General features: G+C 42.5%; 1 protein-coding gene across 9 annotated transcripts in view; it reads right to left on the bottom strand.

Annotated features, from left to right (window-relative positions):
• The window catches only part of RAPGEF1 (Rap guanine nucleotide exchange factor 1), an 88,301-nt gene that overhangs the window by 37,908 nt on the left and 37,276 nt on the right, over window positions 1–13,117 (bottom strand). For all 9 annotated transcript variants that reach the window (XM_035555154.2, XM_050714510.1, XM_035555158.2 and 6 more), the window contains 6 exons: window positions 12,268–12,446; window positions 8,986–9,142; window positions 4,029–4,117; window positions 3,479–3,631; window positions 1,850–1,973; window positions 339–522 (listed from right to left, as the gene is read on the bottom strand). In XM_035555154.2, the coding sequence (XP_035411047.1) occupies window positions 339–522; window positions 1,850–1,973; window positions 3,479–3,631; window positions 4,029–4,117; window positions 8,986–9,142; window positions 12,268–12,446 (886 nt within the window). The remainder of the gene's footprint in view (window positions 1–338; window positions 523–1,849; window positions 1,974–3,478; window positions 3,632–4,028; window positions 4,118–8,985; window positions 9,143–12,267; window positions 12,447–13,117) is intronic.

Below are 13,117 nucleotides of genomic sequence, written 5' to 3'. Positions count from 1 at the left end.
CTGCAGACGTTACTATATTTCATATTTATATTTTTGTTTTATTTCCTAGAAGTCTACCAGGGCTGCTACTTCCTACTGATGTCTGCAGGCAAGGTTGAAATCAACCAAACATTCCATTTGAGAGCTGAATTGAGTTTGAACACAATCATCTATAGCTAGGGAACACATTCCCCTGGGCTTTTTCCTATCCAACGGGATGTAAATCTGCATAGAACCGCCTGCAGTAACTACAAGATGACAGTTACAAGTACAATCTATTTACTGCATCATGGCTATGACAGCTCCCAAACAGGAGTGATGGGGGCTCCTTCGGCAGCCCTGGCCACGTCCCTGCTTACCTAATGTTTCACAGCTTGTGTTGCGAGAGCACTGACCGCTGTCGCGGTCCAGAGAAGAGAGCTGCTCGTCAGACTTGCTGAGTTTGCCGATGCTACTGCACGGTGAGAGGCGAGGAGATTCCCCCCCATAGGAGTGGCTTCCACCTGACAACCTTCTCTGGGCATAGCAGTCAACATCAAAATCCTGAGGCAGAAAAAAACAAAAACCAACCAAAACAACAAATCATCAGCATTCTTGGCAGCTTGCTAGTTGAAGGACCAACCCAAGGAACAAACACTTGACAGCTGTGGTAAGAAAACCATGAAGGGAGAGGATCAGTGCTGCTAGCCCTCCCTAGTTAGACACCAGAACCCCAGAAAAACTCCAGTTTGGTAAAGGGCACGTTGCAGAGCAAGCCCACGTAGGGAGCTCTGCGTGCATTTGCTTGCAGGCAGGGCGTGCTGTGATCCACAGGGGAGGTCACCAGCTGCTGAGGTGAGTGAGTTCCTCACCGCCATACACAGCTGACAACTGTTCATCAAGGCATTGATACGAGGTAACTAGACGGCAAGAATTCTCATTAAATAACGGGCTTCATCAAATATTTGGTTAGTTTTTGTGTATGCAAAGGGTAAATAAGAGACAGTGGGATACAGCTAACATCAGCTTTCTGTGCCTATGGCTACATTTCTATTTCAGAAATTACCTCAAGTGAACCTCTCAGGTATTCCTACCCCCGTAGACCAATGTAAGTGTGATCGTACCAGTAACGGAAGCACTGCCACAGCTTTATCTGGGTCAGCCAGCTGACAGCAGAGGCACCCTAAGCCAGAGCTGAGGCTTTGGGGCTGAGGACAAGATTTGATTTTGCTGCACTTTTAACATGATTCAAATCCTCACTGCTGAGTCAATAAGTTCCTGAAGGTGTGAAGCAAAACCATCCATTTACAATCCTGCAAACCCCGTATTAGCGTAAGTGATAGGATATGACTAACACACACAGTCCAAAGTTTTCCATGCTTCTACCAGAAAATTTGCAAATCTCCCCAAAGCACCTGTAGCAGTCAGAGCAGATGCTTACACTACTCCTTAGGTTAAAAGATGTCTTAAATTGGGACTGCATGGATACAGACTTCTGATGTCAATCTGCTACGGGATCCCTGGTAAAGTAAACCTTGGTAAGATCTTGGTAAGTTCAGCCAACGACCCTACACCCTGGTCTGTTTGACACAGCACCACCCTACCTCTCTGATTTTCACATTCTGCTACACCTCAAGGCAACAAATTTTGTAGAAATTCATTATTTAAGTACAACAGCAATGTACAAAAAACTCAGCTCCTTCACATGATTTACCACATCGACGTTCCTGCCACTAAAGCTCCCATTGCAGCACTCCTCAGTACGGGGCTGCCTGGGACGAGCAGGGGCGTGTTGGGAACCGCACGGCTGCAGGACCCAGCATTTCTCTGAGCTTCTGCTACACTCCGCAGCACGTCCCCCTTGGCTTTCACAAAGGCGTGATGCCATTACCTGTCTGTTGATTCCAACGGGTAAGCTGGACCCACTGGTGGCTCGACTCATGGGGGCCACAACTGCCACTCTGGTTGGGGAAGGTGCTGATTGCCGTTTTTTAGGGGGCAAGGCTGGAGGAGGGCTGCAAGACAGAAGAGGCATTGATGCTTCCATTACTCAACCATCAGAAAGACTTTCAGAGGCTTCAGGAGCTGGTTTGGCACAAAGCCTTCGCCTTGCTAGGCTCAAATCTCACAGTTTCTTGTCCAAAGCTGGCCAGAAGCTATTCAACGAAGTGTATCCACTGACAAACACCAATTTAAGAACACTCTCACAGGGAAGGTCCTGTGCAGTGATTTATTTTTTTAAGCTTGGAAAAGAGTAAGTGTTTCAGAAACAAAAATAATTGCCGTTTGAAAAATTATTTTTAATGAAGCTAATTAGCACAGCAATTATTTTTAAATGAAAGTGGTGGAAGTCCAAATTAAATGTTTTGGTTGACCCAAACAAGGTTTCAGTTCACAGAAGTCTCTTCTTCCTCTTCCTCAAAGCTTCCAGGTTAGAAAGGGGTTCAAAGTTACAAAAACTTACAGGACAGGAAAATTCACTGCCTGCCTTTTTCCACTCCTGGTGAACTTGAGCCAACAAGACAGTCAGTATTGCCACGCATATATGCGGCACGGGCCCAAGTTTTGGCATTAATCAGTGTGGATACACACATTATTAAACACCCACTAGTAGTAACCAGTGAGATTTCAACCACTGCACATTTAGGATTTGCTTCTAACGACAAATAATTCTGGTGGTTACCAAACCTACAAGGTTCCCAAGAGCACACATATTCTGTTCCTGGAACATAACAGGAAATTTTTATAATATAACCCATGAGAATTCATAATACACATAGAAACGTGATTTTTTTTTTCTGCTAACCACAGCCCTCAACGCTGCATTTTCAAATTAGCACACAACGTGTATTTTCACACCATCCATTAGCACCAGTACTAGAGAAGAAAAACATCATACACACACACACCAAAAAGCTGTAAACTGGGGGTTTTCTTTTCCGTCCCAAAATAGAACATAGAAACTTTCATGTGGTTACTCGCAGAACAGGGTAAGAACAACCAAGTAAAAGATTTTTATCACACACTAGTGACTCCTTTCACTCTTAGGCTGATAACCAATGCAGAACCCCCTGGATGTGCAGGACAGATTGGTAATTTCCAGCTGAGGTTAAGAGAACATCTCCCATTGGATATAAAAGCACACACCACAACTAAAACAGCACAGGATACTGCTGTGCAGTGCTGTGCAGAATATGGTGTGCATTTACATGACTTTAAATGAAAGATTTAATGCAATTAGGCAATGCCTCTCATCCAAGAGGCTCAAGCATTATTATCCTCACATGAAAAAAAAAAAAAGGAAAACACAATGAAGGGTACTGCTCAAAACAAGACAAAGAACATAAAGTCATGAATAGACTGCAGGAGCTGGGAAGAATTACCATGGAGGGCTGGAAATGCAGAGGCATTACTAACACTCACAGTGACCTCTCACACACATTTTGACAAGAATATTTAAAAAATAAGAGGCTGGTAAAAGGCACTGCTACTCTTCAGTCAGCTGGTTGGCCAGCATTACCTGTTTTCTGCCACACGAATGCAAGGCAGAGGGGGTTTAGGAGGTGCAACCTCTTCATCCATGGAGTCAGTCAGTAGCTCATTTGACTGAGTCATATTAGTTGTTTTGTTTAGGATCTCCATTTCTCGGTCTGTAAGGGGAAGTTCTGATGGGCTGTAACAAGCAAAATACAGATTGTGGATCATAAAACACAGTTGGAATGCAGCATGCTGACAGATTAATACGTACTTTAAATCATATGCAATGAGAGAAACCTACAGCAGAAGGCAGAATTTACATCTGCAAGTAGAATTAGATGTATATACAGAATACAATGTGCACACCATGGCCAAGTGATGCCTCATTGCCAGATTTTGGTAACTTCTCTAGCACAGCATATTGTTCCTTTAAGTTGTCCCACCGTAATGCATAAGACTATGTAAAAAGCACTACGCTATCCACTGTGAAAAATAACCAAGTGCTTTAATCCAACTATCAGGAAGCAGAAATAATCCCACATCCAGCTACTCTATTAGACTGCATGCATTAAACATGTTTGTCAGTGACCCACCTGTCAGATTTACATGCTGGTAAACTGGGTTTAACTGGGCTTGTGGGAGAGGGATGCTCCTGCTTTTCAATCGTGAGTCTGACCAGCTCCTGGTGGGTGGAGGGGAGAGAAGAAAAAGGGAAAATCATGAGATGCGTAACGCTGCACTCAAACATTCCAGGACAAAAAGGGATGCTACTGCAATAAACTCTTGGTTAGCCAGGTATGGATTAATGTTGGCATGGACACAGAGAGAGCTGTGAGCTGGGTGTAAACCTGTACCACAAATGAGGTGGTGCAGGGAACAGCCTGCACCCAGCAGCAGTTTAGCCATATTTAAGCTTTTTAGCCACAAATTGTGGCCCTGTGGGGATTCTGCACAAAGCCACATACACATCTTTTTGCTGTGCTTCCTCTTTCCGCTATCATCACAAGTGTGTTCCCCTCAATAACCTAGAAAATGGCAAGCTGACTTTACATACATAAAGCACAGAAATACCTTCTGCAGTTAAGTATTTCAGTTACCCAGTAAAAGAGTTAACTAATTGCTTTATATTTTATAAACAAGTCTTTCGTGCATTCATTAAAAAAAAAAAAGTTTTCTGTAAGATGCCCAACAACAAATTAAATAGTGAACACCTCTATTAAAAGGCCTGCTTCCCCCAAAGCCAACTTTTAACGTGTTAGCAATGGAAGTCTTAATAATTCCAGGAACTATCACAGTGTATCTGCTATAGACAGATAAGGCTGTGGATAAAGAGATAAGGGCAGATAATCCTGAACTACCAGTCTGTCAGCAGTCAAAACCACAACCATTCACACCAGAAGGATGGAGAGAACATTTTACAGGTGTCTGAGGCCAACAAAGAGATCTACTGCTCACAGATACAAACACATGCCCTCTTACAGCCAGACTGGTAACTGGCAGCGCCTCCTGACAGTACTGGCTTCCCAGCATATTATGCAAAGGAAATTATACGGGATCGATTTTTAATTTATTCTTTTTTTTTTTTTTTTTTTTAAAGCAGCCTGAAGTACAGTGTCATCATTCCGTTATCATCTTCACATCCATGCCTGTTGAGGTCAGAAATTGTCATTGCCTCTTCCTTCTGAGGAGTAAGAATATTCTAGCCCATGTATTTCTGTACAAGGCTCTATTTAAAGCTGAACTTCCATGAGACAACAGATGCACAACAGGAATAAAGTACTGCCCTGGACGTGCGAAGGATGGAAAGCACAGTCCATTTCAAGCGTACACCACAACTGATTTTGGTTTAGACATTACACTTATAATCTTGGTGGGACCTTAGGCACAGAAATAATTTATACCATGTCCACCCAGCACACAACAAAACGCTCAGCTGTAAAGAACCTGCCTTGGAAAATTCCCCACACATTGGGGAGGAAGAGAGCACCCAAACACAGCACATAGACGTCCGTTTGGGCTACGGCTATGAAGGTTTTCTTGTCTGGGGCAGACAGAGAAGAGCCCTGGCAAGGAACAGCATTTTCTGAGAAGTGCCTTGACCAGAAAAAGCCCAGCACCAAGCTGACCACAGCTGAGCACCTCGCCAACACCACCCCCATACAGGGCCACATCTGCCAACAGGTAAATACCGGGCAATGAGGGGCACAACACCGTCAGGGCTTCTGATAATCTATAAATGCCACTGTGGTAAGATACATTACAACATATATAGAAAAGTAAAATTATTAAGGCTCTTCGATTGCAGAAGAACCACACAAGCAAAGCGGACACTGAATTTACCTCAGATTTCTTTGATGAACATCCCCAGATCCCCAGCTCTCATAAGAGAAACTGATTTTTAAAGATGTACTTTCCACTGTTTCGTTCTCTTTCAGAATGATCTTTAATCAAAAACTCGCTATTCCTTTTAGACTTTCAAATTCCCCTATGAAGCTGACAGAGCATCACAGGAATGGGAGCCTACGATCCCCAAACAAGGCTTTCTGTAAATCGTACACTTTGGAAATCCGAGTGACACCACTTGATGCCTCTGGCTGCAGCCGGCCCCATGCTCTGAGTCACTGTCAGGAGTGAGCGGTGACCCAAGGGATTGCCACCTTCTGCCTTTGGGACAAACCCCCACTGCTGAAGAGGTTTCCGGACACTTCCCTGGGCTCGAACCGACCCTGCGGGACCAGACCGGGGTGCTCCCAATAAAGAGCAGCCACACAACGCATGAGAAGGAAAATAAAACACCTGGGCATTCAGACCTAAAGCCAAAACGCTCCGTAGATGCTCCTTGCCACAGAAAGGGCTGTGGAAGGAAAAATGCCACCGTCGTTTGCCACCATTACTGACGCCCAGGGCCGAAGGGCTCGGGAAGCTTCCCTGTTACACCGGCTGTGATGGCTGTACGCGGGCCCGCCACATGGGAGTGTGATACAACGTGGGAGTGAAACAGTCACGTTTGGCTCAGAAGTGTCTTTAGAATTATTCAGCACATTGCTGCTGTGGAGACGAACAAATAACAAAACCACACACCTGAGACACTGAGACGACAAATGACTGAGAACACCTGAGAGGATCGCTTTTTCCTCTAAACTTAGACAAATACCACCGGACTCCCTGGCTTTTTCTCCTCTCCCCTAGCCCCAGAACAAGAGCTAGTGTTTGGAAATCAAGCCAGGTCCTTCAATGTACACACCGAGGTAATCAGCATGCGACTGAGCCAGATGCACGTTATGCTGTTCGTTATCAGCAAGTAGAGATTCCTGCAGCAGTAATTAGAGATAATTAAAGCCTCTCTACAAACTTCTACTTCAGCAAACTGGTAGTTCCAAATGAGGTATTTTTTTAAGAAGTTATGTAATCAAAACAAGGATTTTTTTCCTGTTATATTTAGCTAGCAAGGCGCTAAAACCTGAGATCAAAACAGCAATAACACAAGCGAACAAGAGACTCGTTTATGCTCCGTTCTGAAAGTAAAGGGGGAAGTAAGCACTGAAATGTGGAAGTGGATCTGGTGTGATCTGCCAGAAAAACAAGAAAAGCTCTCCACAGCAGAGAAGTGTCCAACTTCTCAGTTCTGCTTCCAGATACAAAGGCTGCCTTGGCCCTTCTAAAATAAGCCTTGCTCCTTGCTAGGCAGTAGGAGATGAGCTCGAGCCACTTCCAAACGCTGACCCGTGGATGAGCAGACACATCCACATCTGCTCAGACAGCCTCACATCTGCTCTAATCACGCTCCAAGCTGACCAGACACAAGCCAGCTCCAACTGGACGGCCAAAATAACTTTTAGTCTAATGGCAAGAGGAGACTGCTACAGCCACGCTGCTCAGCAGGGCTTAACAGCTCAGGTGTAGTGGTGCACAGACATCCCTGCACCGCTTCCAGCCTCGGCTGGCTCGCAGTGCGGGTACAGAAGACATCCCAGACCTTCCCCCTCCGACAGGCACGGTGCTTTGGCTGGGAAGCCACAGGAACCAGGTGTTTAAATCTTGCTTGAAGTGAAAGGACAGCGGGTGTCCAAGCCTGATGCAACGAGACCACACAACTGTAGCCTGGATCCGGTGCTAACACGGGACCGTACAGGTTCATTAAGTGATAAAGGGTGAATTGTCTCACTATTTAGTGGGGTACTGCAGTTCGGCTACCACAGAGCAGATTTTCACGTACTACAAATTGCTGCTGAATTCCAATGCTAACAGAAGCTGGGACGTGACGCTCAACTCTTCTTCTCCACCCTGCTGTGCAAATTTAATACTGGCTTTACCTTCCAAATCTGGAGCTTAAAGTTAAAGGGCGTATTGTGCAAAATAATCCTGGAAAATCTGTCATCTTTAGGTGATGGAAATATTTCGTTTGAAAGATATTTGTTTTAACAGCTCAGCAAGTCATACTAGGGTTTAGTATCTGTGCTTAAGTAACGTTACAGAGATATTCAGAGCATGCAAACAACACACCAAAACTGAAAACACGACAGGCAAAGCTTGGGAGATCCATCTGATTTTTACATTTAACTCCAGGTAACAAAAACTAAACTGAGTTTGAGTACAATGAAAGATGTTTGTTCCTGATACACCAATCCAGTTGAAAAACCTGTTGCAGCTTTTAAAAATCTACCCCAAATTTCCTACTGTAATTCCTTTAAACATTCCTCTTACAGTTCAGCTCTGCTTAACCTTCTCCACAGTTTTCAAAGTAATTTCTAGGAGATATGACGGTCTTTCCACCAGTGTCCTGAGCCCATGTCAAGCTACTTTTAACTGCAGTGCCAGAACAGCTGAATGCACAACCTCTGCGGCCGTCAGCAGAGAGAAAACAGTAAGGAACTGTAAGAAATAATGGGTACCAAAAACTGACTGGGAGGTAGAAGGGAAGCCAACGGATTTTCCTGGGTAGGGCAGGGAGGGAATACTATAAGCAGGTCTCACAACGGATACAAAGGTTTCCGTTAAACGTTTCCATTAGTTATGCAAAATTAATCTCCAGAAAACTGAGCTTAGCTCATCACCGGTCCCACACCCTAATCCAACTGCTGAAAGCGGTGACGTATCACTGACAGATACCTTGAACCTCACGTTAAAAGATGAAGCTGGAATCTTTGATTCTCTGTGGGCATTGACAGGAAGAACTTCCGTTACATTTTGTCTAGACATAAAATATGCAAACTCTGACCTGTAATCTGCATGGGAGATTGGGAGAATGGGAATGGCTTGCTGAAAATTTAATACAATGCTCAATAAAGATTTATGGCTTCTTACAAGCCATCCAAATGCCAGGGTAAACATTTTAGAAGTGCACACTAACGGTCAAACCATTTATGCTAGTCTTTAAGCAGTACACCAAGCAGGATCATTTCACTTACTAAGCTGTTGATCTGAAGTAAGTTTACTGAAGCCAAGAATAGGATCTTACCTGCACTTAAAAACTTCACATTTTCACCTAGATCTCTTCTAAAACACAGGTAGTGTATACTTTCTATAATGTACAGTACTTGTCTCACGTACCTTAACTCCATCCAGAACAGCTTTTATGACGTCCTTAACTGTTGTCACCATCTCCTTGTCTTCTGAATTCACACCTTCCAGCATCACTTGATCAGACCAGCGAATTAGATTGGCCAGACTCTGGTACACACGGCTGTAGCAGGATGAGATGGCAGAACTGGATGGCATGGAAGGAAATAGATGAGAAAAATGAATACAATGAAATTATGGAGATACTACCAAATGTTTCTACAAAGTGCTTGATTTAAAGTGTATTTCATACTGTTAAAATTTTGATTGTGTCCATTGTTGTTCTCTTTTTAACTCTGACATTCATCATTTGTGTTTAGCAGGTGACAAAGTTTCGACTCCACTGCAGTTGCTCTCCTGTTCACCAGTACCAAATGGAACAACAGCATGAACGTACAACCAACCCATTATCTGGGCTGCAAGTCAACACAGCAATGCTCAAAATAACGCTCTTCCCCTTTTAATTTACACCTCCATCCTATGCCTTAACTTCAAAGGTAACTGCTGTATCCTGTAGTTAAGCCTAATTGATATTATTTCAGCATTAACTATGCTTTTCTTCCTCCTTATTAACTCTCCCAAAAATGTCTTAGATAATTGAGAGATGACTATTCATTCTTTTACAAATCATTTTCTCACTGTTTGTAACACCTGAAAACATATAATTAAAACTTGCTTCTTTACAAAAATTGAACTGAATGAATTTCAGGTCTGGAAGAGGAAGGGTGTTGCTTTGTTTTGCTTTTAATGAGAAACAGAACTGAAGCTATTGTTCTGAAGGGAAAAAAAAAGAATTTTGGAAGGATGACAACTCCAAATAAAAGTTAACTGTAACAACAGTGCTTGCAGGCATTTTCCTGACCATTCTGAAAACACTTACTTCATTACTAAACAAGGTGTGCTAACAGTACTGCTGATGGCAATGCTTCAACAATTCTTTGTAAAGTTAAATCAATTTCAAACTGCATCAAAACCATAAAGAGATAAGAAAAGGTGCAATCTTGCCATCATTACTGATAAGAGTGCTCTGAACCTTCCCGTTTCTGTCTGGTATCCATTTTACACTGGCTTAACTCCAGCAATTTCATTATCTGTGAGAAGAGAATCAAGCCCACAAACTTCAGTGAGATTGTTGAGGTGAACCAGGTTTGCAGAACCAGCGATAGAACTATTGTCAAGTTACAACCAGAGGGATACAAACAATGGCAAGTGCTTTTCTGTTTGTTTGTTTTAAAAGCATGGTGCTTGCCAGTTTTTCTAATTTTAAACAAAATTATCTTAGTAGGAGATATTTCCCAAATAGGGCCCTCCCCCATCTCTTTCTATGGCTTTGATTTCTTTGCCATTAATCTTCAGCCTGCTTCCTTCTAAAGAGGCAGTAATTGAAAGCCCATTCTGTGCTAGATTTAATTACTTTTTTCCTTGATGCAAATGCTTCCCCTCAAGCAAAAAGAAGTCCAACAGTAATTGTAGGGCTTTCTTCCACACTGCCACAAGCCTTGCTCATTTTTCTTGAGGGGGATTTACCATCGAAACCACCCCTTTATGTCCTGCCACGACTCAAAATAAAGTGTACAGGTAGGCATGAAAGGACATGGCTTTTTTAGAATGTCAAATCCCCTTTTAATCTGTGAAGTCAAACAAGGCAGAACGTACACAGGATCCGTGCTGTAATGCATACCATTTCCAGAAAGAGGGTACAGACTACTCCACTGACAATTAGCTACAAAAGTTCTGCTCACAGGCTAACTGAAGATATCCAATTGTCAAGGCTACACTACCCTACTACTAAGAGAGAGGTTATAAGGGATTTGAAGAATAGAACCATCTGAGATACTGCTGCTGCTGCTGCTGAAGACCATGTAGTTGATATTTATTTCCAACTATATTATTGGAAGAAAAGATAGCCCAGCAAACACCCAGTAGATACACAAATCAAAGCAAGTGACTACAAAGGTGACATTTTCTATCTATCCTAAAAATATTTGCTGACATTTTACATGTTCTCCTGATGTAAGGGGAAAATTTGTTCTTTTTTTTATTAAGTGAAAGCAGGTGCTTGTCAGAAATTTAATGACTGCGGGAAACCTGATAGCAAGGGAAGAAACTTCTGTGTCTGAACCCAGAAGCCTGGTGAATGCTCCAATTCTAACAGCTCTTCCCTCTTTATACTTCTACCACGTCTCCTGTCCCAGCCACAGCTCTTAGTCACCCATTGTCTCCTTCCATTTGTACTGTCACATACAACCATGCATTAGGACCAAAAAGCGCTAAGCATCTGTTTATAAGATATCAGCACCCTACAGCTAGCTGTCGTGCCCATACCATAAACCTTTCTTGCATCAGAATTGAAATAACCATCTCAAACAAGAAATTTGGAGATGCTTACTAGGAAAACAAACAGGAACAGCGCAAAAACTGGCAGGATTCAGAAACCAAAAATCTGTGCATTTCTTGCCTAATTTTGTGCTTTTGCGTGTGTGTGCTCGTTTTGCTCATTCTTTATTATTCAGTGATGTTTGCTTGCTTTGTTTAAATCAATTGCTCCAGCATCTATGAACAGCAGCTGTATCTCCGTGGCTTGATGACTCCACAGATTCTTATAATGCATGCTGAGCTTTGTTTTGGCAAATTTCTACATCTTTTCTGGCTTCAAACTCATTGTCTAACTGGTTAAAACATAATACAGTAGGCATCAGAGCAAACCTATAAATAATCTGTTGAGAGCACACAGGAATGAACTTGAACTGGCTAATCTACCGAAGTACATCTGTTTACTTCTGTTCTGTATCTGGTCCAGTAAATTCAAAAACAAAGCAGTTAACAGTACGGGCTGACTTCTCTAATATTGGGACGGATAAACTGAACTCAGAAAGGGATCACCCTGAAGATAAGCTGTTTTTCAGGTAAAAGCTATTGGACTTTGCTAGCTTTTAGCATACTACCATGGACTGCAGAAACCGTACAGAATTTAGAGGAGAATAAGATAGCTAGTAAATGATGAATTTCTACATTCATGCTAAGGATCAGTCCTTCCTCCTCTTTGAATCCATTCTAATTTGTTTTACCTTTCCATAGCATGGGCTTCTTCACAGCAGGGAATGTGCTTTTAAATTATGTTTGAAAACTATCACATAATCAGTAAAAATGGCAGTCAATTTATTAGCTACTACAGCATTTTTTCTGTCTCCTGTGTGATACAATTCTTCAGACGTAAGAAAGAAAGAAGCCTGCTGGCCTGCCATATTTCCAAAACCAGAGAAGGAAACTTACCTTTGTTGGATGCGTGGATCAATCTGCACCAAGGGCAGGATGGCTTCCAGCACTTTGCTTGCTGAGCCTGGCAGCATCTCTAACACTTTCTTATCAATTGCCATTTTGTCCACAATAGTCTTAAAGTAGCGCAATGCACTGACAACCTCCTTCTCCTTTTCCTCTAGCCATGATACATTCTAGAGAAGAAAGGGAAAGGAATATTAAAACAGCATTTTTAAGTGCAAAGTTACTTTAACTTACCTGAAGGACAGCGAAACTCAAGAGAAATATTCTGCTTCAGAAGACTGGAGAAAACCCCTTCCACCACAAACACTTCACATTTAATTCTTACTCTTTCAAGAAAATAGTCGGTGCAAAATTGAACCAACATTTTGACTTTCTGAATTACAAGATGCACGTTCCAAACTGAAGGCTAATCAAGATCAGTTTTTGGCTAAGACTTACATTACTGACGACTTTGAGGGCATTGCTTTGAAACCAATGTACCAAACTGGGAGAGCGAAAGAAAAAAAAAAAAAAAAAACAAGTGCAGATAGTTATGATAATGAAAGACAAGAGGCAACAACTACCAGTTTTAATAAAGCTGTCCTTCTCCTGAAAAGTACCCATACAAATCTCGAACTCCAAAACAATCCCAACAAGATGCCTCCATCCCCGATAGTGACACGTACGGTGTTCTCCTTCATCATTCTGAGTAACTCAGCTGATTGCTATATGCCTACTTGTTTGAAACAAGGCTACACTCTTGCCTCTCCACTTCCAAATAAAAACCTCCTTTCCAATCAGTCTCCAACCTAATTCATTTTGTGATGCTGCTCTAACAAGGGAACTCGCACACCTTCCACAG

The sequence above is a fragment of the Cygnus atratus genome, chromosome 19 (assembly GCF_013377495.2).
Source record: "Cygnus atratus isolate AKBS03 ecotype Queensland, Australia chromosome 19, CAtr_DNAZoo_HiC_assembly, whole genome shotgun sequence".
NCBI lineage: Eukaryota > Metazoa > Chordata > Aves > Anseriformes > Anatidae > Cygnus > Cygnus atratus.
The sequence above is the reverse complement of the archived record's forward strand: the minus strand, read 5'-3'. Positions and strand labels throughout refer to the sequence as shown.